The sequence below is a fragment of the Papio anubis genome, chromosome 12 (assembly GCF_008728515.1).
Source record: "Papio anubis isolate 15944 chromosome 12, Panubis1.0, whole genome shotgun sequence".
Lineage (NCBI taxonomy): Eukaryota > Metazoa > Chordata > Mammalia > Primates > Cercopithecidae > Papio > Papio anubis.
This window is the reverse complement of record NC_044987.1, coordinates 20,199,006-20,226,588: the sequence shown is the minus strand read 5'-3', so window position 1 is coordinate 20,226,588 and position 27,583 is coordinate 20,199,006. Positions and strand designations below refer to the sequence as shown.

The 27,583-nt window shown below is 49.1% G+C and overlaps 2 protein-coding genes across 6 annotated transcripts in view; both read left to right on the top strand.

Moving 5' to 3' along the window:
- Positions 1–12,682, top strand: part of ZBTB16 (zinc finger and BTB domain containing 16) — a 196,644-nt gene extending 183,962 nt beyond the window's left edge. For 4 of the 5 annotated variants that reach the window (XM_003910731.5, XM_017948969.3, XM_009187322.3 and 1 more), the window contains exons 6-7: positions 4,241–4,408; positions 7,038–12,682. In XM_003910731.5, the coding sequence (XP_003910780.1) occupies positions 4,241–4,408; positions 7,038–7,267 (398 nt within the window). In that variant the 3' untranslated portion in view covers positions 7,268–12,682. The remainder of the gene's footprint in view (positions 1–4,240; positions 4,409–7,037) is intronic. The other variant, XR_004177344.1, reaches the window with a different exon arrangement.
- A 7,323-nt stretch (positions 12,683–20,005) lies between these two features.
- The window catches only part of NNMT (nicotinamide N-methyltransferase), a 53,534-nt gene continuing 45,956 nt past the window's right edge, over positions 20,006–27,583 (top strand). Inside the window, exons 1-2 of the mRNA XM_009187318.4 lie at positions 20,006–20,267; positions 27,317–27,491. The gene's annotated coding sequence lies outside the window, so the exon portion shown is untranslated. The remainder of the gene's footprint in view (positions 20,268–27,316; positions 27,492–27,583) is intronic.

The following is a 27,583-nucleotide window of genomic DNA, read 5'->3' as shown; positions in this document are numbered from 1 at the left end:
CAGGTGCCCAGAGGCTGGCCATTCCCTGCCACCAGCCTCTAGGGCTTCAGGGATGGGGACACTTGGTCCCTGATGGCCAAGAGGCATTTGCTTTCCTGCAGCAGCCCCTGGTCTTCCCTAACAGGGGAGTGGATGGCTTAAATTCCTTATTTTCTCTATGACAAAACTGGGGCTCTGCTGACTGTACCTGGGTAAAGGAATGCGCATTTCTGAGTCTGCATGTGTCTCTGCCTTTGTATGCTGTGTTTGTAGGGAGGGTTGGGGTCAGGTCTCCATCTGGGTATGTAACAGAGCATATACTCATAAAAACCTCTGCATGCCACGTAAAGAAACTACTGTAGGCCCTCTCCTCAGTTTGAGAGTCTTGTCACAGCTCAGAGATTGAGTATGCAGACCAGGTCTTGCATGGGTGGCAGGCTCTGCTAAATAAGGGAAGAGCTTTACTTCTCAGGGACCGAGCTGGCCTGGCCTGCCAGCAGTAGGTATCCTCGTTAAGGAGCCTTCCTGGCTCTCACTTCTGGATGCCATTTTGTTCAGGGGAGCACATTGCCTTAGCACCACCGGATTTGCACAGAACTACTTAAAATTTCTGGGATAGGATGGAGGTAGGGCCCAGAGGGGTGGGCTCAATAAGAAGGGCCCAGGAGGATGGGATGTTGACAAGGACTTTCTCTGCAGCGACTGCATAAGCGTCTCCCCTGCAAGTATATGCACCTTCCTATGAACGCCTCCCTCAACGGGTCCCCAGGTTCATTTGGTCTTATGAAAGATGGCTAGATACCTTTCAGCCACTTCGGAGCATGCCACTGGGTCCAACCAGTTGGCTTCATGTGACTTGAATGATCTCAGTCCTGCTAAATCCACCCAGGATATGCCCTGCTCTGTCCATGCCACCTTCTCAGAGCTCAGATATGAAAATGTCACATGCCCTTGTGTCAGCCGTGGCTCAGATCCACAGGGAGGGGCTGTTTCCAGAGTTAGGGAGAAGCCCTTGCTTATTCTAGGAAACACAGAGCATGTGTGCTGCCTGTGCACACACAGAGAAACACGCATCAATTTTCACACCAGTGAGGCACTGTGCACACAAGCCATATACAGGCTGTGCACACCCCACACACAATGCCTCATTAATATTCCGTTGTTCTTGGCCCATTTGCTGCTGGGGCCGGGTGTTTAGCATCAGCAGCTGTGTTTGGTAGGTTAGTCCAGCCGTGCTCTTGGCATTGATGGATCCCTGATTCACACGGCTCATCATATAATAAACTCTCAGCTGTGCTGAAGGGAGGGGCCAGGAGGGAGGGGCCTGAAGAGCCAGCAGGATGGGGCTGGGGTGGGGAGGACGGCAGACACTGGGCTTGGCCAGTGCCAGAGAAAGCATCAAGTAAGGACAGATTTGGGGGGGAGTGGGGGGGTCACAGGTGCACCGGGCAGGCTGGAGGGGGCTCTAATTAGTCTCGTTTGTCCTGCACTTAATGTCAAGCTCATTAAAGAGGCTACAGAGTTAATCAACATACCACAAATTGGATTTTGAGTTCTGCAGCCAGTTTTGTGTACATTATGGCCACACTGACACAATCAGCTCTCAGGGTGAGGATTTCACGCCAGGTGCGCACCGTGCTCCCAAATCGGGATGGGGATACGTGTGTGTTGGTGACTTTTCTTTTTCTCTCTTTCTGTTTCTTTTTTTGTTGTTATTTTTCCTTCTAAATTCTTTTTATTCTTTTCCCTGGGCAGACTCAGGAGATTTCCTATTTAAACTCATTTAACATGTGCTCCACTTCATAATTAAATTCATAAAAATTGGATCAAACAAACTCCTCTGTCTTAACCCCTTGTTTTTTAAAATTGTTAGGGACCCCTCTGGAGGTGAAAGGCACAGGCAGCTGCCCCCCGCCCCCCGACCGCTGCCTTCCCCCCAGCTGGGCGACTGCCGATGTACGTTTTAATTACCGGCTCCGGCTGAAGTCTCACGTGGCCTTGGCTTTATTTATTTATTTATACCTTAATGAGGATACTGAATCTTTGATTAAAGTCGTAATCGTTGCCGATTCAGTAAGGAGGGGGAGTTGGATGTCAGACCAGACGGGAATATGAGTGCAGACACACAGAGAGAGTGGGTTCAGGCGCACGCACACAGACTGGCCCTTACTGTGTTAGACACACAACTAATTAGTACCAGGGTTTGCACAGGCCTCCACTCCCCTTAAGTTTGATGGGACTAGGGGCCAGGAAGTCCCATGGCTCTTGACAGTGAGGATGGGCAGGTAGCAATTTTGAGAACCCCAGGCCTTGGCCCATCCCCAGATCTGCAGGTGAGGGACTCACTGGCTGAGCCTCTGAGCCAGTGCAGCACCCCATAGATTGGGGTGAGCTGGTGTCAAGGCACGATGCCACTCTTTGAGCTTCTTCCATCTGATTACTTGATGGAAGTGCCCCTCACATGGCATGGGTGCTTCCTGCAAATCTTTCACCCGTGAGAAAGTCACTGATCAGATCCCAGCATCTGCTCCCCACAGAGCCTTACTAAAAACCCCTCAGAGCCATCAGAAGAGATGAGAATTTATGTGGGTACAGGGGCCTAGCTTTGGGAGGGGGAGCTTTGGTTAGTGGCCCGAGGAGGGGAGAGAGAGGAGAGAGTAAAATATCATTTTAAAAAGGAAGTGAAGGCACAGGCATGCGAGTCTATAACGAGGAGGACAATTTATGCCCAGGCACGAGTGCAGTTTGACATGGGGATAATGAAAAAACGTAGGTCATTGTGGATGACTTAAACCTTCAGCAGCTGAAGAAAATGTATGAAATGCAGAGGACATTACACGGTTGGCAGCCCCGCACATCTGCAGAGGGACAAGTGAAATACAGTGGGCCATTCTTTACCATAAACTGTGGTTGTTGGAGATGCAGCCCAGAGAAATTGTAATTAGAGTGACAAGACGAATCAGCGATATTTAAATATTCATGAACAAAGTCTGGGGTGATCAATCTATCTTTATTGTCTGTGCCTTCACTCCTGTAATAAATAAGTAGCTGGAGTCCTCACCTTTCATCCCCCAAGTCCCCCACTTTGGGTATGAAAGGCAAGATGGTTATTCTCCACACCCCAACCTCTCATGCTCTGGAGATTTCAGAGTGGGATCCTCAAAAAAGAAAAGGCAGTTCTCTCCAAGCTTCATGGACCCACCATTTCCTGAGTCTGTTCGGGATCCTCCCTGTGCGATGCACTGAGACTACAAAGATGGGTGAGGCTTGCTTCTTATCCTGGTGGTGCTTCCATGCCGGAGGTAGGGTAGGCAAGCCAGTAGATACAGCACAGTGTCAGCAAGCTGACAAGTATATGGTACCCTGACTCTAGGGCCAGACCCAAACCTGAATCCCAGCTCAGCTCTTCACTTGCTATTTCACCTCAGGAATGATGTTGAAGCATCTCCAAGCATCTCATTTTTTCTCAACTATAAAATGAGAATAATATCTTTCTTTAAGGTTGTTGCCATGATCACCTTATGCGATCACATCACACATCTGAGTGCTCAGGAAATGTGGGCCATTTTAATGCGAAAGTGTGATAAAAATTATACCACACGAATAAAAGAACAAAATTCTGGGCATTTCTTCTCTTTGGGGACACAGAGGAAAGTGTGATTCATTCTGCCTGGAGAATCAAAGGGAAGCATCCACATAGGGGTATCATGAGCTGGGCTTTGAAGGATGATTAGGAGTTCACCAGGGGGAAAAGAAGAAGTCGAGCAGAGGAAACAGCTATGTGAGACTGTGGAGGAAGGAAATTGGGGACTGTAGAAGGTATTTGGGGAACAATGTGAAGTTCCCAGAATTGGAGAGATTTCTCTGAAGGTTGAGGAGTCAGGCTGGAATGACTTTCACTCTTAACCTAAAGGAAGGGGAGCAGAGGTCATCTGAGAAGCAAGATGGTGAGGTCTCATGTATCCACATGAGGGCTTGCTTTCTGGGGACTGCTGTCCATCCCTGAACCAAATGGGCTCTCTTTTCCCAGGACTGGCCCTTGCCCCACAGATGATCATGGGCCCACAGTAAAGTGTGGACATATGTGAACACAGGTATTGCTTGTTTATTCAATGGAGGTGTGGCCGTGGATCCCTAAGTTATCTTTGGAGGTGGTGAATACAGGCCGTCTCATCCTTCTCATGCCCTGAATGTGCCCTACTGTCCCCTGAGGAGGGGGCCGGGGGCGGCAAATGCCTGATGCAGCCGCTTGTCTCCACAGGCGACCACCCCTACGAGTGTGAGTTCTGTGGCAGCTGCTTCCGGGATGAGAGCACACTGAAGAGCCACAAACGCATCCACACGGGTGAGAAACCCTATGAGTGCAATGGCTGTGGCAAGAAGTTCAGCCTCAAGCATCAGCTGGAGACGCACTATAGGGTGCACACAGGTACCGAAGGCCAGGGAGGGGTCTGAGCTGGCTCTGGGACCTGGGTGGAGGTGGGAAGCAGATGGTCTCCTGGAGAAGCCTAAGTGAGGATGATCCCAGGCTGAATCAAAGAGTAGAAGAGGTTCTATTAAGGGCTGGTATGATGACCTGAGGGCCACCACACCCCAGTCAAGGTGGCCTGAGGGCCACCAGTCAAGGCCAAGGCAGACATTACTAATCAATCCCAGCACACTTTCCAATGAGCCCCCACCAGCTCTCCAGGCAGCTATACCAATAGTTCAGAGGTGACATGCAAAATGATGTCTGTATATGAGTCCTAAATTAGGGGTAAGTTGGTCCAGTTAGCTGGAAGCGAAGGTTAGGGGTAATTTCATGTTACTCAAGGGTTACAGTAAGAATTAGGATGCATTGAATCAGGTTATTATGGAAGTTGGGAAATTGTAAAGTTAGATTGTGTTTGGTTCTGAGATTAGAAGAGCAGATATATTTAATAATCCCTATATGCATATGATGTTTTACCATTTCAGAGTGCCTTCACATTTTTTTTTTTTTTAGACAGAGTTTCGCTCTTGTTGCCCAGGCTGGAGTGCAGTGGCATGATCTCAGCTCACTGCAATCTCTGCCTCCCGGGTTCAAGCAATTCTCCTGCCTCAGCCTCCCGATTACCTGGGATTACAGGCGTGTGCCACCATGCCCGGCTAATTTTGTATTTTTTTTTTTAGCAGAGACGGGTTTGCCATGTTGGTCAGTCTGGTCTCGAACTCCTGACCTCAAGTGATTCACCCGTCTCGGCCTCCAAAGTGCTGGGATTACAGGCATGAGCCACCGTGCCCAGCCACATTATTTTTTGTATTGGAAAAAGAAATGTGGGCCACTGCTTTTCCTGAGGTCAGAAGACAAAAGAAGTGAAGGGTCTTCCACAGTGTCCGAGGTTGGGGGCAGTGGAGTATTGGAGCTTGCTTGTGAAAGCTAATTTTTCACATTTCTTCACAACTTCAAGTTCAGCGACATCACCTTAGTTGCTTAAAATTGGCCCTGGTAGGAGTATTCACATCATAGCAATCAGCAGATGCTACAAACCAGGGCTTTTTAGAAAGCCAGTTGTTAAACATTTACCACCAGCACATTGCTGGTTGTGGGGAAGGCTGATTTACAGAAGGGTAAGAGGAAAACAAAGACACCCCCTCTGATCAGGGGGGACAGCTGTCCTGTCCAGAGGAAGGGGGAGAGGTGGCTTCAGGCAGATCCTGCTGGCTTAGAGGAAAGTACATTGCCTTTGGAGGGGAAGGGTGGACAGAAGGAGCAGTAAGCAGAGCTACGTGTTGTCAGAGCTCAGTTTTCGTGCCCCAGTTTGAGCCCCCAAGGACAGGGTTGGGTGTCCATTGCTGACACCTATAGTGACCCAGAGGATTTCCCAGAGCCTTGGGGTTTCCTTAGCCCCTTGTCGGGGATGTGACCTGGCAGGTGGATCATTAACTGTATTGGCAGTGACTATTGTAAATAGCTGGTCGATGGTTAGATCACTTTGGCTGTTCATTACTTCATTATTTGCTGGGGCCTGTGCACGGAGGAGTATTGATAGCGAGATGGCCGGCCAGTTAATTACTGTATTGAAACAAGGTTCCCTCACATCCTCTGCTCAGCTCTAGGGGACTCTATGGAAGGAAAGTTGGGGTATAGAAGGCTAGGGTGTGGCTGTGTACTCCCAGGTTCTTTATCCTTCCCATCCCACCCCACCCCCAATTCTAGCCTCAGGAGGGAGACAGGGTCCAGGGCAAAGTCTTAGCAGTTTTAGCAGGATCGGCCGGGTGCGGTGGCTCATGCCTATAATCCCAGGACTTTGGGAGGCCGAGGCAGGCAGATCATTTGAAGTCAGGAGTTCAAGCCCAGCCTAGCCAACATGGTGAAACCCTGTCTCTACTAAAAATACAAAAATTAGCCAGGCATGGTGGCAGCACCTGTGATCCCAGCTACTTGGGAGGCTGAGGCAGGAGAATCACTTGAACCCAGGAGGCAGAGGTTGCAGTGAGCTGAGTTCGTACCACTGCATTCCAGCCTGGGCAACACAGTGAGACACCATCTCAAAAAAAAAAAAAGGCTTTAGCTGGATAGAGGTTCCCAGGTGCGGCATATTTGAAGGACTGGGTTCCCTCAATTTTCCCTCACCCCTGCTCCCCACCATCTGTAGCCCTGAAAGGTCTCAATCCACCTGCTCCCTGGATGGAACTGTGGCTTGAAGAGCCATTCCTGAGGACCGTGGGGCCTTTCTCTTTCTAGACACTCATTTTCTTAATTAGAAAGGGAAAAGACTGTGGCCTTAGGAGAGTTAAGAATAGTAAGACAAGGAACTGGGCAATCCAGTAGTCAACTAGCTACATGTAGCTATTTAAATTAGTTACAATGAAATAAAATCAGAAAACTGTAGAGCTCCAGTCACACCAGCCTCGTTCATAGCCATGTGTGACTGGTGGCTGCCGTCTTGGGTGGTGCCTTCATTGTCCCAGAAAGTTCTGTTGGAACAAGCCCAGCAGGAGGAAGCCAGCTTCCCTGGCACGCCTGAGGGTGACATGGTGCCCTCACCGCCCTCTGTCTGTCCTCACTTTCTCCTGCCCTGTCCCTCTGCCCTCAGGTGAGAAGCCCTTTGAGTGTAAGCTGTGCCACCAGCGCTCCCGGGACTACTCGGCCATGATCAAGCACCTGAGAACGCACAACGGCGCCTCGCCCTACCAGTGCACCATCTGCACAGAGTACTGCCCCAGCCTCTCCTCCATGCAGAAGCACATGAAGGGCCACAAGCCCGAGGAGATCCCGCCCGACTGGAGGATAGAGAAGACGTACCTCTACCTGTGCTACGTGTGAAGGGAGGCCCGCGGCGGTGGAGCCGAGCGGGGAGCCAGGAAAGAAGAGTTGGATCGAGATGAAGGAAGGACTATGAAAAATAAAAAAGGAAAAGAAAAAAAAAAAGAGAAGGAAAAGGAAACCTGATAGCTTTTTGGCCTTGGATTCTCTCTGGGCTCCAGATGACCTGGATGCCAAGCCACTGCCCCTCCTCTGGGGGCCTCCACCCTCCTCTCCCGGCTGGAGGTTTGCCTGATTTTCTGGGATGGGGTGGGGTATTTTGTTCACTCAAATGGTGGCACATTTTTCTCCTGCCTTCACCCAGATCTTCCTTTATGTGTCCAGAAACGGAGGCTAGAAAGCAGGTGAGAGGTCCTCTGATCAGAGCCACACAGTCTCTGCCGGCCTTGCTCCCGCAAGACCTCCAGAAGATGAAGGCAGGGAGGAGGGGAGCCAGAATGGTGCTCCCCTGCCGATGGGGCTGGGCTGGGTCACTAGCTGCTCAAAGTGGCAGCTCTAGTTTGCTGGCGGCCGACGGGGGAGAGGAAGGGCTCTGTTTCTCTTCCCACCACTCAGCCCACCTGCTGCTTTCCTCTGCTTTGCCACATCTGGGTGTCCCCTGGTGGTCTCTGAGAGCCTCTGGGCCCCTGCCCCTCCCCCAGCTCTTTGTTCCCAGCCTCCCCTTGACTCCTGTCCTCCAAGTCCCAGGGGAGTCTCAGCCCCTCAGGGACCTGGCAGTGTCTCCATCCTTCTCCAGTTCCCTAGTGGGACAGCTGCCTCTGACTTCAGAGCCCCTCCTTCCCTCAGCTTTCTGAGAACACAAAACAAATCCAATACCCCACCCTAGTCCAGGCCCATTATGAGCAAGATTCCTGCTGCGCTGCTTCCAAAATGGAAAAGCATCACAACTAAATACCTAATATTTTACCAAACAAACCACAGTCCCTACGTGGCCCTACTTCAGTCCCAGGAGAAGGAATCCATGAAAGGGCTGATGTTCCAAGGGAAGGTTGTGGATGTCTTTCTCTAGAGGGGCCCTACACCTGGGGAAGAGGATACCCAGCCCGTGGGGTGACGGAAGCTGGGCAAGGGAGAAAGTTGTTGAGTCACACTGAGGACCCTAGATGTAGTGAGCTCAGCAAGAAAAGCCAGGTCCAGAGAGAGTCGCACAGAATTCCTGACTCACAGCGCTCCTCGGTCCACAGTGGAGAGGAGGAGGAGCAGAAGGAGGAGGAGGAGCAGCAGGAGGAGGAGGAGTTGAAAGCGCTTTGGCCTTGTGTTATGTTTTGCTTCTTTTCTGTGTCTCCTGTTAGCACATTGTACTTGAATTACCTCAGTTTTTTGTGACCTCATGAGCTTTTTTAACCTCTGTATCTCTTTTTTTGGTTGGGGCTTGGAGGAATGGGGAGGGTGTTCTTTTCTGTTTCTTGTGTAAATTAACAGTTGTTTTTATAGACTTCAGCTGGCCAAGACCCTCCCCGTGCCCCTGGAGACCAGCCTCCCAGCTGGAAGGAACTGTGCAGGAGGAGTTGATACTCAGGATCTGAATGTGAGGGCCGGGGAGGGCAAAAAACGTAGGTGGGGAGGGGATGTTGCATTGGGGTCCCATGGTCCCCAAAGGGCACTAGGGAGTCACTATCGGCTCCGCCGGTGCACGAAGTCACCTGTGGCCACCATCCGTTCAGCCTAAAACACTCTGGAGAGAATCCCACCTTTCTTACAAGTTGCTGGGCCATTGAGGTTTGAGGGCCTATGTTTGGATCCTTGCAACTGTGTGGTCTCACCTCTGTGTGCATTCTCATTGCCAGGATTGGTCTATTTTCACGGCTGGTCTTTGGGGAGGGGGGCGGGATCCAGCCTTTGTTTTGTTGTGTTGGGGCGGGGGTGTTGTTTTTCTAAAAGCTACCTCTTATGTTTGTCCAGTTGTTCTTTTGTTCCTTTCCCGCCTCCCACTCTGCTGCTCTTCCTCCCTCTTTTCCCCAACCTCCCCCAACCCTCCTGAATTTTGGAAAGCACATTTGCAATATTCGTGTTTGCTTTGGGACGGACCCTCCGTTTCATCTCATGCTTTATGTGTAAGAGTTTTTTATTGTTATTTTTTCTTTCCTTTCTCTCGCCGAGAAAGTTGTGGCTGCGTTTTGATCTTAGGTTTTACAAAGTGGTTTAGGGAAGCGGTCTTGGGGAGAAGGATCACGAGGAATGTAGGGAAGCCGGAGGGATGGGTGCTGCTGTGACGACCTCCCTGTCCCTCGGCCCCAGCCCTCCTGCCCTCCCCTTCAATCTCATCCACCAAATCTGAAGGCCTTAAAATTGTGTGTTGGGAGGATGCGAATTGGGAGGACGGTGTCACTAGACTGTTGATTAGGGATGATGAAGTAGGGAGGATGCTATTTTGCAACTGTAATAACGACTTAGTGTTTTGGAAAGGAAAAGAAGTTAAACTTGAAATATGTGACTAGAACAGTTGTCATGTTTATAATGTGAAAAGGGTGAAATCATTTGGGGGAGGGGCCGTCTGTAAGAAATCAGTATGCACTATGGCTTCCTCCTCTGGTCTGGGAAGAAGCAGGGACTGGCTGGCCCTCAGGGGATCTGTAAATCCCAGAAAACAGTATTTTTAACAGCAAGATGTCATTCAACATTGGTGGGGAAGGAAGAGAAAAAATCATACTATTCCATAGAACTAGCTTACCCCCTCACTCCCTTGCCCTTCCCACTCAGCCTGGGCCCCTCCCCCCTCCATTCATAAAAGCTGAGAGGGTTGAGCTAATCTTTACAAATTGTAATATTTTTGTAGTATCTGTTAGTTCCTTCGTCAGTTCTGCAGAACCTTGCCCTTTCCTTTTGCAATGTGAATAGGAAGACAAAAGACAAAAAAAAGTCCACCACCACCAAAATATCCCTTTGTACATGTGTGTGCGTGTGCGTGTGTGCTTTGTGTGTGTGGTTGTGTGTTAAATCATGCAGTATTGTCGTAATCTGGTGTTGCAGCATTGGATGGTACTAAATCAGCACCCGGACGCCCCACCCAACCCGATGGGCCCTGCAGGCCCCAGTAGGGAGGTAGGGGGAGAGCTCAGAGGAGTGTGGTTTCTGAGGGCTACTGTTTGGGGACACCTCTGAATTTGCTGTACCCTCCTCTCCCCGTGAAGACACCTGAATAGAGTCTAACATGCCTCTTCTCCAACTTCCTACCCACAACAACGGAACAGTTCTAATGTTGCAAGGCCTAGTGGCCGGGGGCAAGCTAAGAGGCTGTCTGGAGGCTTTATATGTGTCTGGAGTTGAGGGGAGAGGAGGAGGGTAGAGGGAGGTCTCTCCCCAGGTGGGATCTGAATATCTGTCCTCCCCTCCTCTTGGCACCGTCTGACTCCTTTGGCCACCTGGCTGCCTTTAGCTGTGGCACTGCTGGCAACCCTGCTTGCTACTGCCTTATCCAGCACAGTGAAAAACTTCTCCAGCCTGGCAAGGCCACGTTGGCTAATAGTCCCTTTCCTGTGTCCAGCTCCTACAAGTGTGTCCCTTAATGCATTTGGTGACATTTACACCTCACTCATGTGCTCTTTCCCTGTTCACTCCTTCGCTCATTCAAAGCATTAAAATCCTATGTATATATAGGATAGACAAATATATAGATATATAGATATATATATAGAGCAAGAGATTGATATAAAATAGTAAATATCATTGCTGCTTTGGGCTGCTTTGGAGGAGGAGGCCATGAATATGGGGAAGGCAGATCTGGGGTGCAGGGGTGGGTAGGGAGGCTGGGGGACCCAGTGATTCAGTACAATCCAAGGGGTGCAACGTGGGCTTGTTTAATCTTTGTGCCTGAACAGTTTTTCCATGTTGAGAAAAAAGAAACAAAACTGCTGCAATTTTTCACAAGTGTATGGTACCTTTCTGGATGCTACTGGTACAACTGCTATGGACGGAAGAGGGCCGCTGAGCTTACCTCCTTATAGAGGAGTGAGCAGAGGTGGGGCAGCCTTTCGACTCTGTCCATGAAGGGTGGCAGGGTCAGGGTAATTTTGGGGCCTGTTTCCCGGCAAGCCGAGCTAGGGTGAAAACTGGGGGCGCACCAGGATGTGAGACAGAAAAGCAGAAGATTAGACTCTGTCCACTCACTTTTCCTAGGCCCATCCTGTGGTCATCTTTCCCCCTCCCATCTTACCTCCTCCTTTCTGGAGCCTCTGCCGACTTGGCTGTAATGGTGGCACTTACCTGGATATTTCAGTGGGAGGACGAAAAGCGAGACTCACCCTATGTGGTGGGACGGATGGGGAGAGGAAAAAGGCAGAGATGGCCAGGAGAGGGGCGCAGGACAAACCAGAGAGGTTGGGTCGGGGGAAGAAGGCGGGGAGAAAGAGGGGTGTAGGCCCTGCAGGCCGGTTAGCCAGCAGCTGTGGCCTCCCTGGGCCCTTGGCATCCCACTTCGCAGACAGGGTACCAGCCTCCTGGTGTGTATCATAGGATTTGTTCACATAGTGTTATGCATGATCTTCGTAAGGTTAAGAAACCGTGGTGGTGCACCATGACATCCGACCCATATAAATAAAGATAAATATATATATATATGTATGTAAATTATAGCACTGAGGGCCCTGCTGCCCTGCTGGACCAAGCGAAACTAAGCCTTTTGGTTTGGGGATTATGTTTTGTTTTGTTATTTGTTTGTTTTCGTGGCTTGTCTTATGTTGTGACAGCACAAGTGCCAGTCGGATTGCTCTGTATTACATAATAGTGTTTTTAATTCATCGATGTTCTAGTTAATGTCTACCTCAGCACCTCCTCTTAGCCTAATTTTAGGAGGTTGCCCAATTTTGTTTCTTCAATTTTACTGGTTACTTTTTTGTACAAATCAATCTCTTTCTCTTTCTCTCCTCCCCACCTCTCACCCTTGCCCTCTCCGTCTGCCCCTCCCACCCTCCCCTCCTCCCTCTGGCTCCCCCTCTCATTTCTGTCGGCTCCATTCTCTCTCCCTCTCCCCTGCCTCCTGCTGCCCCTCCCCAGCCCACTTCCCCGAGTTGTGCTTGCCACTCCTTATCTGTTCTAGTTCCGAAGCAGTTTCACTCGAAGTTGTGCAGTCCTGGTTGCAGCTTTCCGCATCTGCCTTCGTTTCGTGTAGATTGACGCGTTTCTTTGTAATTTCAGTGTTTCTGACAAGATTTAAAAAAAAAAAAAAGGAAAAAAATAAGAAAAAATGAATTTACTGCTGCAGGTTTTTTTCTCTCTCCATGTGTCACTAAGTGAAGTTTGTGCCTTCTATAGCAAAGAGAATATTTTTTACATCCTACTAACAGTAGATTTTTTTGTAGTGAACATTTTTTGTATTTTTATTTATAAGTCTCATAAGAAAAATAGCAATGTTCAGTTGTATACCTTGAATCTGCAGTTAGAAGAGAATAAAGTTAATTCAGTTGTCTCTCGCTTGAAGCGTCCCACCTTTTTATTGAAGTACTTGGTTTTTTTTTTCTTTTTTTTCTCTTTGCCTTTTCTTGTGTGGGGAACACGGTAGAGGAATTAAGATTTCTGTGTGGGGACTGGGAAAAAGAAAGTTCTGTATTACACATATTTAGCCTTATCTATGTGTCACTTTTATGCCACATTTACAAGGTACATACGCACTGAGTAACATTCTCCTAATACTTTTTACTTAAAAACATTGTTAAATACATGACTATCATATGATCCTTGGTACAGGGTGCTAGGTAGACACTCGTTCACTTATTCAGCAAGACCACCGTGTACCAGTTACTGTTGTCGGCACTGGGAACTACAGCAGGGGACGAAACAGACAAACCCTGGCCGCCCTGGGGCTACCATGCTAGCAAGCAGCTGAGTCGGAGTCCGTTGCTCTGTTAGGATAACTTGCTCAGGATTGCACGGCTGGTGAGCAGCAGTGAGAACTCCATCCACCTCTCCTGACACCAGGTCAGGGTCCTTTATTCCAGAGCTCCCAAAGCAGGAGTCTCCCGTCTTAGTCTTTAGAGAGACATTTTCAACTGACTCCTTAGCAGCTAAGCAAGCTTCAGAAATTTCTCAACAAGAAGCTTCCACATAATCAAAGGTCCCTGCCTGCGTCTGTAGCAGCCAAGAGCCGTTAAGAAAGGAGATTGGAGCAGGTGGCCTTGTGCAGGGGAGGGGATGGGTGGGAGGCGGCCGTGCAAGCTCTGCATTGTCGTGGACAGAATAAAGGATTTCCGCAACACTCGATGGGTACGATCCCTCCCTGTCTCATCTCCCTGTGTCTGGGCCAAGCCCTCTTCTCTGGCCCTCTCCCTGTTCCTCTTATCGGGGATGGAAGCATCATTCTATCTGTAGCTGTAAAACCAAAGTCACTCAATCCTAGACATGGTGCTTCAGCACCTCTGCCTGAGGCCGTCCTCACTGTCTGTCTCTGACCAAAATAACCCCTCTCCTCACAAGACCTAGGGGACACAGCCATGATTCTTGTGCTGGGTCCCGCCGGTGTGGTAAACCCATGCCAAGCGTCAGGCCTGGCCTCCAGCATCACCAGGAGTTGTGGGGAGCCATCACCCCATGCGCCACCACCACCGCCTGGGGAACCAAACAAGGCCCAGCCTGCCAGGGGTGGCACTGGGAGGGTTACCTTTCAGCTCTGTTCTCCTGATCCCAAGGCCGGGGTCTGTCCGACCCTGGGGTTGCTGAGCAGAGAACCACCTGGAGCTACCCTTACCCCTGGACAATCGTCCGAAGAGGAGGAACAGGTGCAACCCGGGGGCCTCCAGCCCTTAAAAGTTGCTTCTCTGTCTTTGCTTTCTCCCCTCCCTCTTTGCCGCCTGCTCTGCTTTCTTCGTCCCTCCTGCCCCTCACCTTTTTCCTCTCTCCCAGTCTTTTTTCTCCTTTCCACTCCTCACCTCTCTTCCTCATCTGTTGTCTTTTCTCCTTTCTTTTTGCTTTTGTTTCTCTGTCCCACCTTATTTTCCCTCTCCACATATTTCTCATGTGAGAAACCAGTCCTTAACCAAAATTCTATGTTTTTTTTGAGCTGTTGCTTCCATTCCCCCAAGCCATCCTGATCCCAGCTTTTCTTGGGCCCCTGCCTATTTCCTCACCCCTACACTCTGCTCCAACTCCCCGACACACACACACACACACACACACACACACACACACGCCTCCTCGCCCCTCCCCCAGCTTCCCTCTCCTCCCTCAGGCCTCAGCTTTCTCTTGACAGATGGGAGGGCAGTGAGCACTCCCTCTTTAAAACAACATTTAATCGCCGTTTTCTGTTCTTGGACATCAAAGCTGGGGCTTAGGCGCTGTGCTGGGGTCGCGGCGGCGCGGGCGCTGGGGAGAGGAGGTGAGTGAATAGGGGCTGGGCTGAATGGGCTTTGTGTGACCGCCGGCTCTGCCAGCTTTACATGCTCTTTGACCCAGATATGATCTCATGGAGAGAAAGGGGCCCTGGCCAGACCAGCCTGAGAATGCTCCCTCCGTGGCCTGACTCAACCCCTCTCCTCCCTGCCCGGGGCAGGCGGCCCCACTGCCGCCCCCTGCCAGCCCCGGCCACCGCTGCCCTCTGCCCCAGCCCTGGCAATTGTGGGCAGCCTCCTCCAGAACACACTCGCCAGGAGGGCACATTGCTGGGGTCAGAAGAGGGGACAGGCACCGAGGCAGGGGCTGGGAAGATGCCACCGAGGGGCTGTAGGGTGTTCTCCAGGGACCTTAAGCAGGAGCTCCCTGCATGCCTCGTCGTCTTGGCTGCGTTCAAGGAGGCGTTTGGGTCATGTCAGCCTTAGCAGCTCTCCTCCCAGTGGCTCTGAGGGACTCCTCCCCTGCCCAAGGTGGAGAGTGGAGGCCCGGTGCCAGCAGAGGCTTGCTGAAGACTCGAGCAAGTTGCAGCCCATGAGAAGAGGCGTAAGGGAAGCTAAGGCCAAGGCTGCCTCCCTCCACTCAGCACGGCCAGGCCTTCCCACGTGGGAGCCCCTCACTGCCCTGGCACCAGGAAGGGAGGGGACTGGGGATCTGAAGATGACTGACCTCAGTGCTCTGCCTCGGCCCAGGCCCTCTCTCTCGCTTCCATCCTCTGCTTTGTTTGCCGCCCAGAGCGATTTTCCAGAAATGCAAATAGTATCATGTCGCTCCCTGGATGAGAGTCCCCGGTGACTCCTCAGTACTCTGAGGATGGAATTCAAACTCCTTAACAAAGTTCCAAGACACCCTCCGTGACAGAGCCCCTGCTCAGTACCCCAACTTCGTCTCAGGATCACTCTCGAGCCCCTCGGCCAACCCCTACTCTGCTTGAGCCGATGGGACCACGGGTGTTCTGGGCCGCACCGAGCTCCATTCCCCTGTGGGCCTGTGCGCGTGCAGTTTCCTCTTCTGAGAGCTGCACGAACACACACCCCCCTTCTGTCTGGCTCTCTCAACTTCTCCTTATTCACTTTTCAGCTCAAACCTTCTCAGGAAACCTTCCCTGGACCCCGGAAGCTGAATTGGGCACAGAGTCTCTATAGCACCATTTAGTCACCTGTTTCCTTCACTGTCACCACGACCAGACTGTCAGTTCCCTGAGGTCAGGAACTGTGTGCTGTCTATCTTTGTGTTCCCAGAGCCTCACGCTGCCTGGCACATGACAGGCACCTGGTAAATCTTTGTTGTATAAATGGCTGAAAGAAGGAGAGGGAGACGGAGGGAAACAGAGAGGTAATTAGCACTCCAGGGCGCATGTTGCAGTTGTCAGGGGCGAGTGAAAGCAGGGATGGAGGAACATCACATGCGCACTCGGGCACCTCCCCAGGACACGTGTACACACGCGGCAGAGGCCCAGTGGGGGACTCCTGCATCCCCACACGTGTGCTCATGTCGATTCATAGACCACCTGACTGACCCGTGTCTGCCACATGCCAGAAGAAGGAGCAGGAGGCAACAGGGCAGTGGCACTTCATAGTTGGGAGCTGCCTGGGTGTTGCTGGGCAGGATGTGGGGCAGGAAAGCGGGTGAGGGGGTGCACATGTAGACACCTGGTCCTTGGCCCACGGGGGCAGGTCCATCCCCCAGCTCTCTGTGTGGTTTCAGGCCCAGCCCCGCCGCCATCCCCACTTCCACTCGTGGGCTGGCAGGAGGGCAGGTTCCTCTCCAGGCTGCGTTTTCTGCTCCCCAGGGGGTGCCTCAGTGAAAGTGAACTCGCTCATTTAAACCTGACTCTGCAGCCCTGCGGCCCCCTGCAGCGCTAATTACCCTGTAGTTCTAAACTGATTGCTGTACACTAAGCTTAAGCCCTCCTTTATTTATTTACTGACTACATTAATAGCAAAGCCACGCTGCGTTCAGCCGCTCCCAACTGTACACCGGCTGGCTGCACCCGTTCCCTCATGTCTTCCTAGGGAGGCGGGGTGCAGAGATGCAGCCTGGCACCGGGCCCATTACCCACCACCCTGACTGAGTCTCCAGGGCCAGACGACGTGAGAAATCACTGGCTTCAGCCATACCTACCCCGGCACCCAACGGGGCTCCTCTTATTCTGACTCTGTGACAGAGTGGGAGCACCCAACACACAACAGCTCACCAACCAGAGGAATCTGCTATTCACAGCACACTCAGAATGCTGCCGTTCAGCCTTCACTGGTGGGATGAGGTGCCGCGTGCTGGCCTCATTTTACAGATGGGCAAACTGAGGCTGTGACTCCATAGCTGGTAGGCGGTGTCTCAGGCATGCTGTCCATCGAGGAGATGGCCACCCCACGTGCCCCCAGCCAGCCAGGTTTGACAGTTTCTGTTGTGTGTTCCCATAACTTCTACCCACAAGAAAGGAAGCCATTCCCTAAGTGGAACTAAAACTGCTTTTTTGCTCTCAGCTCTTCTGCCTCATTCACCTGCTTGTCCAGAATTTGCTGGCAACTTTGGGAATACAGGCTTTCCTTCATTCTCAGCCTTTACCAAGCAGGTCTAAGTCAGACCTTCGACGCCAGTCCCCACTTCCCCCCAGCACTCACACACCCAGGGATGTCTGGGGAGACGACTCCCGTGTGGTCAAGCCCCACTGGTTCTCCCATTCGGGGGTACGGAAGTGCCCACAAACACACCGCTGTCCTTGCCTGCATCTCTGAGTGCCCTCAAATCCCCTGAGGCAGAGCTGGGCCTTGGCCTTGGGGCACAGCAGCTCTCTGAAGACCAGATGGGCCCCATCAGGGTACAGCATGCAGACCCAAGGAACCAAGCATCCAGGCTCCACTCTGATGCCAAATAGCCTGGTGGTTGCCATGCGGTGCACCCCAGAGAAGAGGGGCGGCTGAGATGTGGTCGAATCTGGGATTCAGTCGAGGGGACCTGGGTTTGAGGCCAGCTCTGCTGTGCACTGCGTGACCTTCACTGCATCTCAAAGGCTCCCGACGGCTCCACTTCCTCAACCATAAGACTGGGGTCAGCAATACCTGGTCCACCCATCCTCAGGACGAGTGTGCAGCCGACTAGAGGAACGATGTGAACCAGCCTTCTAAACACCATGACGCTATAAACGTGAGTTATCAGTGGGGACAGACTCTGGCTGGTCTGGAAGGGGAGCTGGGGTCCCGGACATTTATTTCTAGAACAGGAGCCCTCGGAACCGGGACCCAGGAGCCTGGCGTTCTGGAGCGAGTGAGGCTGCTGCCGGCATCTCGGAGACTCTGTCTCCACCTAGTGGGCGCTGACTGCAGGTGCTTCTGCTGCTAAGGCCGCCCAGAAAGCAACTGGGGTTGCATATCCCTTCAAAAGCTGCCTTGGGGCCGGGCGCGGTGGCTCACGCCTGTAATCCCAGCGCTTTGGGAGGTCGAGGCGGGCGGATCACGAGGTCAGAAGATCGAGACAGTCCTGGCTAACACAGTGAAACCCCGTCTCTGCTGAAAATACCAAAAAAAAAAAAAAAAAAAAAAAAAAAAAAAAAAATTAGCCAGGTGTGCTGGCGGGCGCCTGTAGTCCCAGATACTCCGGAGGCTGAGGCAGGAGAATGGTGTGAACCCGGGAGGCGGAGCTTGCAGTGAGCCGAGATGGCGCCACTGCACTCCAGAGTGGGCGACAGAGCGAGACTCGGTCTCAAAAAAACAAAACAAAAAAACCCCCTGCCTTTTATTTCCGCCGGGCGCGATGGCTCACACCTTTAATCCAGCACTTTGGGAGGCCGAGGCGGGTGGATCACCTGAAGTCGGGAGTTTGAGACCAGCCTAACCAACATGGAGAAACCCCATCTCTACTAAACAAAAATAAAATGAATTAGTCGGCCGTGGTGGTGCACGCCTGTAATCCCTGCTACTCCGGAGGCTGCGGCAGGACAATCCTTGAACCCGGGAGGCAGAGGTTGCGGTGAGCCGAGATGGCGCCATTGCATTCCAGCCTAGGCAACAAGAGCGAAACTCCGTCTCAAAACAAACAAACAAACAAACAAACAAACAAAGCTGCCTTGGTTCCTTTGGGTCCCCTGCTATCCCAGGTCAGGGTAGGGCTGAGTAAGGAGGGAATGTGGTCCAGATTTGTGCCAGAGAAGAAATGCTTTAAACTACTTGGAGGTGGGGGGCGGTGTTCAGCTGGGCCTTTCCAGAAGGCCTCCTGACTCAATATTTCTTTCTGGACTGTTCTTCTCCCGTCCACCAGCTGGCCATATCAAAGCCAACTCCTCCCATCCCTAAAAAACTGAATGGGAAGCTGTTGTCAGTCAGCCCCAGCCCCAGGGATAGGCGAGGCCTCCTCTTGTATTGAGGTAAGATCAAACTCAGCTGGAATTCAGCTCCTCGAAAGCTTTGTGACTGGGAAAGGAGCAAGCAGTTCTCGAAGGGTTTGCAGAAGGAGCCCAGAGTGCCCCTAGGGCTGGGTCACTGAGACCCTGGGACGTGACCGTAAGAGGCTGCAGTGCAATGGGACAAACTCTTACTTCCTGAGGTCCTGAACCTTCCAAGAGCCTAAAAACCCATAATGGAGGGTCGCTGAAGTCAGCTCCTGCCTTTAAATCCAACTGCCCTTTTCAATTTTTTTTATTTTATTTTTTTGTCTTCAGCTTTTAAGTTCAAGGCTACACGTGCAGGATGTGCAGGTTTGTTACACAGGCAAACATGTGCCGTGGTGGTTTGCTGTACAGATCATCCCATCACCTAGTTATTAAGCCCAGCATTCGTTAGCTATTCTTCCTGATGCTCTCCCTTTCACCCCCTAACCAACACAGGCCCTAGTGTGTGTTGTTCCCCTCCACGGGTCCATGTGTTCTCATTGTTCAGCTCCCACTTATAAGTGAGAACATGCAGTGTTTGGTTTTCTGTCGAACTGCCCTTTTACTGCAGTGAGTGAGCCTGGCGCCTGTCCTAAACCCTCCACACCCCACTTCCGGCTCTAAGAACTGGTTGACCAGCCAACCTCTGGACTCTGGGTCCACAGATGATTTGACTGGAAGCGATCTTAGGACAGGCCATCTTGTCACTCTCCTTGCCCCTGGGCGCCTCCAGCCATCTCAAATGGATGCAACTAAATGGTTTGGAAAACCCCTCCAAAGGCCGGGCGCGGTGGCTCAAGCCTGTAATCCCAGCACTTTGGGAGGCCGAGACGGGCGGATCACGAGGTCAGGAGATCGAGACCATCCTGGCTAACACGGTGAAACCCCGTCTCTACTAAAAAATACAAAAAACTAGCCGGGCGAAGTGGCGGGCGCCTGTGGTCCCAGCTACTCGGGAGGCTGAGGCAGGAGAATGGCGTGAACCCGGGAGGCAGAGCTTGCAGTGAGCTGAGATCCGGCCACCGCACTCCAGCCTGGGCGACAGAGCCAGACTCAGTCTCAAAAAAAAAAAGGAAAACCCCTCCAACCCGAAACTTCTAGGATTCTAGGACTGTACTATAGAGCCAACTACCAAGATCCTCAGAGAAACACATCCCCTGGCTTCCTATCACCTGTCAGCGCTTTTTAAAGCAGCAGATTTCACTTTGTGTTCCCCTCCACGCCGATCAGTGTGGTCTTCAGCATAGAGTGAGCTTCTAGTGACACGAGCTGGAGAGAAAGAGGAAGTGCATCATGACGGCTCCTCTGATGGACGAGGTAAGGGAAAGATCTTCCCTAGTAACTCCCCATTTGGGAAGAAGGGGTCACAAATGGCGGGGGAGATGGGGACACTGGCCCCCACCAGCTCAGCTTGAGGGATACTCACCTTACTCTCGGAAATCTGCCGATTACCATTCCTCCTTCACCGCCATCCCAAGCATGGGTACTTGACCTTTTCCTGAATTCTCCACAGCTGAGACCAGCTGAATTCTTTTCCTGAATTCTCTGGCACAGCTGAGACCAGCCTGGGATGTTTAAATTAGATTTCTCTGAAGTCTCAAGGATGGCAAAAGAAAACAAGCACCAATGAAACTGACTACCCCCATGTTTCTAAGAGAAAAAAAGTTAATTTTCTACAATTATGATTTTTTTCTTTTCTCTTTTCTCCTTTCTCCTGTTCCCTGCTTCCTACTTAGCTCTTTAGAAATGATTATAACCTTGACCTTCCCTTCACCACACACTCCCTGCTGGGCAAACTTATCTGATTGTGTGCTTACTTAGCAGCTCCAGAGCCCAGCTCTCTCCTACCAGGAGCTTGCGTCGAGAGACAGCCGTCAATTTACAACCTGAATTTACAACCTGAAGTGTGCCCACTACAAAACTCTTTCCCACCTGAAGAGTATCTCAAGATCATGGCCACTTTGTAACCTAGCTCTGCCCATGATGGCACCAGCCCAACCACCTGGTAGATAACGCACAAACCGTGTACACCCCACACCTACTCACTCCCTCCCCTGTATGCCGTACATACCAAGTCCCCCTTTAAAAGCCCCGACTTTCTGCCCCCAAAGTGAAGTGCTAGCCTTAAATGCAGAAGCCTGGACGTCCTCCCCTAAGCTAAACTTTGGAATGAAATCAGTGTCTTTATACCAGACCTCTTGTTGAACTCTATAAGTGGCAAGCGACTGAACCTCCATTTCGGTTACACCAAGAACAGCATAACATTAGATCGTCCGGTTCACAGGCAGCAGCGTGGGTCTCCCATGTCATGCCTTCCTTCCTGGTTCTCTGCCAGCCACTGACAAGTCTGATAAAATGAGACCCGGAGTGACGTGGGCTTCCTGTTTCTAATGGACTATGTGTCTGTCCTCCTCTTAAAGTCAGCTACTCCTCTTGCGCTCTGGATCATATCCTCTCAGTCTTTCCAAGCTCTTTGCTCCTGTGCTTGTCTTCTCTTTGCTATATCTGTTTCCCCCTCTCCTCCTGATTATTCACATCAGCATAGAACACCTCCCATTTTAGCAAACCTTTCCTTGAGCACACATCCCCCTTTAGCTTCCACCTATATTGCTCTCTTCCTTGGAAGAGCAAAATTCTAGAGAGCTGTCTGCAGACCTTGTCTTCCTTCCTTTTTCTTACAACAATTTCCAGTTGGGGTTTTATCTCTGTTATTCCTTTAAAATTGTCTTTTCAAGTTCATTAGTGGTTCCACCATGCAAAATGCAATGGCTTCTTTGCTGGTCTGAAAATATAGGATTAACATACAGTTTCTTCCTGCTACCCTCTCACAACATAGTCACACACAGCTTCTGACACCTAATGTAGGGGGCTTCTCCCCACACACCAAGCAAGCACTTCTGCAGCAGCTGACACCAGCTGGGTGCCCTCTAAGTCAATTCAGTTCCAACACTACCTACCTGGAGATAGCATCAGATCCCACAGGTTAAGGGTTCAGTCCCACAAAAGTGCTTTCCACGTCCAATGCCAATCGCAAGCTCCAGGTTGTTCGACCCGTGCTTCTGATGACCGGCTATATATCAGGGTTCCCACAACCTCCTCATTGGGTTTGATTAATATGCTAGAGTGGTTCACTGAACTCAGGGAAACATCCACATTTACCTATTTACTGTAAAGGATATTACAAAGGATACAGTTGAAGAGGTATGTAGGGCGAGGTACGGGAAGGGGCTTGGCACTTCCATGCCCTCCCTGGGTGTGCCACTCTCCAGGAACTTCCAGGGATGCAGCTGTCTGGAAGCTCTCTGAACCCTGTCCTTTTGGGTTCTTATGGAAGCTTCATTTTGTAGGCATGATTGATTAAGTTACTGGCCATTGGAGATCAACTCAACCTTCGGCTCCTCTCCCCTTCCTGGATGTTGTGGGGTGGGGGTGAAAGTGCCAACCCTCTAATCCTGCCTTGGTCTTTTCAGCAACCAGCCCCCATCCTGAAGCTGCTTATGGGCTGCCAACCCCCAGTAAACTCATTCACATATGAAAAGGCACTTTCAGCATAAAATCACTTTGAAGCTTTCAAGGATTTTAGGAGTTGTACGCCAAGAGACAGGGACGAAGACCAAATATATATTTCACAATATCACAGCTGGCTTTATCTTCCTTGATCTCCCAACAGCTTTCTACATAACTGACTTGCTCCTTTTGGAAACACTTCTGGTTTCCCCTCCCTCGCTGGCTGCTGCTTCTCAGTCTCATTGGCTCACCCCATCATCTGCTGGAGCTCTGGATAGTAGACAATCTCTGAAAGGTTCCTTGACGCTCTTCCCTTATCTAGTTACATTCTCCCCCACCCTGATGTCTCATCTATTTCTGTTACTTTTAGGATGTACCTCTGGGAGATTATTCCTTAACTGTTCCCTGGCCACGTTTGAAGTGAGTCTTGGGATTGAGTCTGCCTTGGGACAGCGTGGCTTTCAGGACCAGCCCAATTCCTGCTTGTGCAAGTTTGGGAGACTGAGTGTGGTTTTAAGCTTTGAGAGTCAAAGACATTATCAGGCAAGGTTCATGGACTTTTGGCAATTCAGTTTCTCCAAAAATAGCCTTTGGCTGTGTTTGCTTCCAATCGATTTCTTATGCCAGTAATCCATTAACCACGATTAAAGTTCTTTCCTCGACTTAGTTGTCTAATGTGTTATTATTATTATTTTTTCTTCTGCACCTCCAAGTCTCCTTGTCAACTTCCTGGTGGCTACTTTGGGGTCATCTGAAAGTCAGCTTGGGTGGGAAAAGCAACACCTTTAATCTGATGTTTATCACAGTAGTCTCTTTGTAAGATAATTTTTAATAGTGAGCCTTTAGTGCTTGAAGACTTTTCCAGTTTAATTCCTGTAATTTAGCGTCCAGAAGCAGTTAGGTTTCCTATATCCAAGAAAACCTAAATTTCCTCCTACTTACATTCATTTCCTCCTACTTACATTCATTTCTTCTTGGGAAATTGCCAGTTATTACCTGAACACATCTCTTCATGGTAATATCTTGCTACAAACACTGAGGAGCAATCAACACATATTAATATTACGTCCCCCACCCCACCTTGCTATTTCCCTTAGAACTATAGACTTAGTATATACTTGACTTAGTTTACCTTTTAAGTTGTTGCAGACAAGAGTTTTCCTAAATGTTTTATTCATGCCTATCACAGGGCTCTTTCTAACTAGCCATCTTTCTCTTCTTGCTGCCAGCAAAGGCTCTAAATAAACTTGCCACTGTCTATCTTCTTCTGACCATCTTCTTCCACTCTTTTCCCTCCTCTACACCCAGCCTCACTCTGATTCATTTGCTTCCAGAACAGAGCAGGCCTTTGCATGTGCTGTTCCCACTGCCAAGAGCCCCTTGCCTACCCCCACCCCCAATCCCACCCCATATCTTTGCATGGCTGCCTCCTTCACATATAATTTGGGTCTCAGCTCAAATATTGCCTCTCAGAGGGGTCTTACCTGACCATCTGCTATGGTTTGAATGTGTCCCCCAGAAGTTTATGTCTTGGAAGCTTAATTCTTCTGCCTTCATGAATGGATTGATATTATCATGGGAGTAGGTTTCTTACCTTGATAGTGGCTTTGTTAGAAAAACAAGCTCTCTCTGGCTTGCTTGCTCTGTCTTGCCATGCAATTCTTTTACCATGTGATGACACAGCATAAAGGCCCACACCAGACGCTGGTGCCATGCCCTTGGACTTCCTAGCCTCCAAAACCATGAGCTGAATAAACTTTTATTCTTTGAAAAATGGCATTAATTATAACATCAGAAATAGACTGAGACACCATCCCATCTAAAGTTTGTTTTCAGCTGGGCACAGTGGCTCACACCTGTAATCCCAGCACTTTCGGAGGACAAGGCAGGCAAATCAAATGAGGTCAGGAGTTCAAGACCAACATGGCCAACACGATGAAACCCCATCTCTACTAAAAATACACAAATGAGTGGGGCATGGTGGTGCACACCTGTAATCCCAGCTACTCAGGAGGCTGGGGCAGGAGAATCACTTGAACCCAGGTGGCAGAAGTTGCAGTTCAGCAAGATCATGCCACTGCAGCCTGGGCGAGAGAGCGAGACTCCATCTCGAATAAATAAATAAATAAATAAATAAACAAACAAATAAATAAAAATAAAGCTTGTTTTTCCTAGCATTTACACTGTTTGATATGATCTTCTTTGTTCGTTTACTTGTCACATCATGTCCTAGTCCCCGGTATGTGGACCCTGTGAGAGCCAGGGCCTTGTCTGCCACCATATCCTTGGCATTAGGAACTGTGCTCGCCACACAATTGTTATGACTACGAATCCCAATACCTACATAATAGTCATTGGATGCCAGACACTGTTTTATTTCTCTGTTAACAATATTTTCATATTTTTAATGAATTATGTATATTTCAAATATACATAAAAATAGAATAATATGATGAACCCCACATAATACCCATCACCCAGATTCAACATCGTCCAGACTTTGCCACACTTGCTTCATCTATTCTTCTGTCTTTTGTTCCTTTTCTGTCTTTCGTTTCTTTTTTCTTTCGTTTCTGTTGAAATATTTTAAAGAAAATCCCAGACATCATGTTGTTTCATCACGACATACTCCAATTCATGCATTTTTCAAAATGAATTTTTCTCATTTAACCTCAGTGCCATTTATATCTTTCTGAAATTAGGAATGATTCCTCAGTATCCTCACTCAGTCTGTATTCAGATGTTCCTGATGGCTTCAGAAATAACTTTTTAAAGTTGATTTATTTGAATTAGGAGCAAAATCATACCCACACACTGCATCAATTCGTTATTCCTCTTAAGTTTTGTTTTCTCCATGCTGTTAACTTGTTGTAGAAAGGGGTGATTATTGTTAACTATTCAGTTATGAGATGATGAGGGCCTGAAATGGGGCTGGGTAGCAGGAGTGAAAGGAGGAAATGATCTGAAGAGACCTTATGGAGCAGAGTCATCTGGTTAACCCAGCTTTAGGCCAGTGGACTGGTGACATCGCTGACCTTTCTGAGACACTTGGGAGCTACAAGATCAACAGTGGCCTTGTTTCCTCTTACAGGGTCCCTCGTGTGACAGCTGAAGGAAACCTCACAGATGAGCTAATTGTACCTCTTGTTTTAGTCACTTTTCCAGCCTCTCCCAGCGAGGCAGAACATCGGTACAGTCCTCCCACTTGTTCACAAAGTTCCCTCTTTATCTTGCATCCTCTGGAGCTTGTTAGGAGAGGGTCAGCCTCCATACATGGGACTTACTATGGTTCCCAAACCAGCCATGCAACCAAGCTTATGACCGTTTAAAAATATACTGAAACAGCTGGTTCCCTGCCTTAGACCTCCTGAATCAGAATTTGTGGGCGTGCTCTACCTGGGAATCTGAAAGCAGCTGTGTCATAGGTTTTGTCCGGTTTTGTCCAGTTTTGTAGTTGTTTATGGTGAAAGGCAATTCCAATAACTGTTATTCTGTCATGGTCAGAAGAAAAATTTCTATTCTGATTTTTAAATTTGAATTCGTTCATTTAATCCTTTCACCAACTCTAAGAGGTAGATTAGTATCCTTGTGTTTTCACACATTTAAAAAAATGTTGGGGCAAAATGAGACTAAACAACTAATCCATGGACACATTTCTGTAAGTGTTAGAGCCAGATTTTGAATCTAGGCAGTTTAGCTCCAGACTCTGTGCTATTATACATCAACCTATTATCTTACATAATATCTGCTTAATGAATGTATTTTGGATAAATGCAGTGAAGGCTTTCTCTTCTTTCTTGCCCGTTTAACTTCTGTTCTCCTTGCCAGAAAAATCTCAACCTTACCTCAATCCAATGTCTTCTCTTCTGCACCAAGACGTCTCAGCACACTGCAGAAAATCCAATTTCTGGGCAGATTGAATTCCTGTCAGGTTATCTGGGCCCTCAACAATCCCTAACAATTCTGTATTTCCCTAGTTTTTGCCTTCTGTTTTCCGTAGGGTTTTTGTCCGAATCTCAAACACCTGCACCTCCCTATTCATTATTTTCAGGAAAAACACCATTTACAGCTGTGAACTCTCAGTTTTCTACTTATCCCTTATAAATTTGACTTGTATTGGCATCTGTCCTTGCCTTTCCTCCACTGTCAAAGTATTTAGTGTTTCTCTATCAGAGGCTCATCCACTTTTAGCTACTGCCCTGTCTTTCTTCCCTTTCACAGCCAAGCTTTCAGAGGTGTCGTTTGCATTTTCTGCCTGCACTTCCTCAGCACCCTCTCACCTCCAGCACTACAATCTGGCTTCTGTACTCATTACTTTATTCATTTACTAGTGTTAGCTTTTATTTTTATTAATTTTGTCATTGCATGTTATTTAAATGTACTTGTTATTCTTTTTTTTAACTTCTTGATTTAGATGCTTAATTCACGTATTAATTATCTTCTGTTATTAATATAAGTAATTAAAGTCATAGATTTTCCTATCCTTTGTGTCCTATAGATTCTTATGTGTAGAGTTTAAAAAATTCTAGATAGTTTTCAATTTTTTTGGTTTCTTCTTTGGTCCAAAAATGTTTAAGAAAAAAATTTAAAATTTCTGGGTGGTAGAGTCTTTTTGTTTTTGTACTGAATATTTATTTTGTTGCAATTTGATCAGAGAATATTTTGTATTATTTCTACCTTTTGAGAATTTAAACAATTTCTTTGTGGATTTTTATATAGTCAGTTTTTGTGAATATTCCATGGGTACCTTGAAAAGAAGGTATATTTTCTATTTTTAGATTAGAATATTCAATATGTGAATTAACTAGATTTGAATTATTAATTACATTTTAATATCTTCTATATTCTCATTTACTTAGGAACATGTGAACAGAGGAAACCTGTGCACTTTCCCTGGGCATAGCCTAGAAAGTGTCAAGACCCCAGACTCATCTCTATTCTCAACGTGGTGCTGAAGCAGAAGCAATGCTTTGATGGTTGTTTCACAGCCCTGAGTATCGTAAGCAGAGGGAGAGTGATTTCCCTTACTCCCAGGTGAGTGTATGAGTTTGCTAGTGTTACCATAACAAAAGACCACAGACTGGGTGGCTTCAACAGCAGAAATTTATTTTCTCACTGTTCGGGAG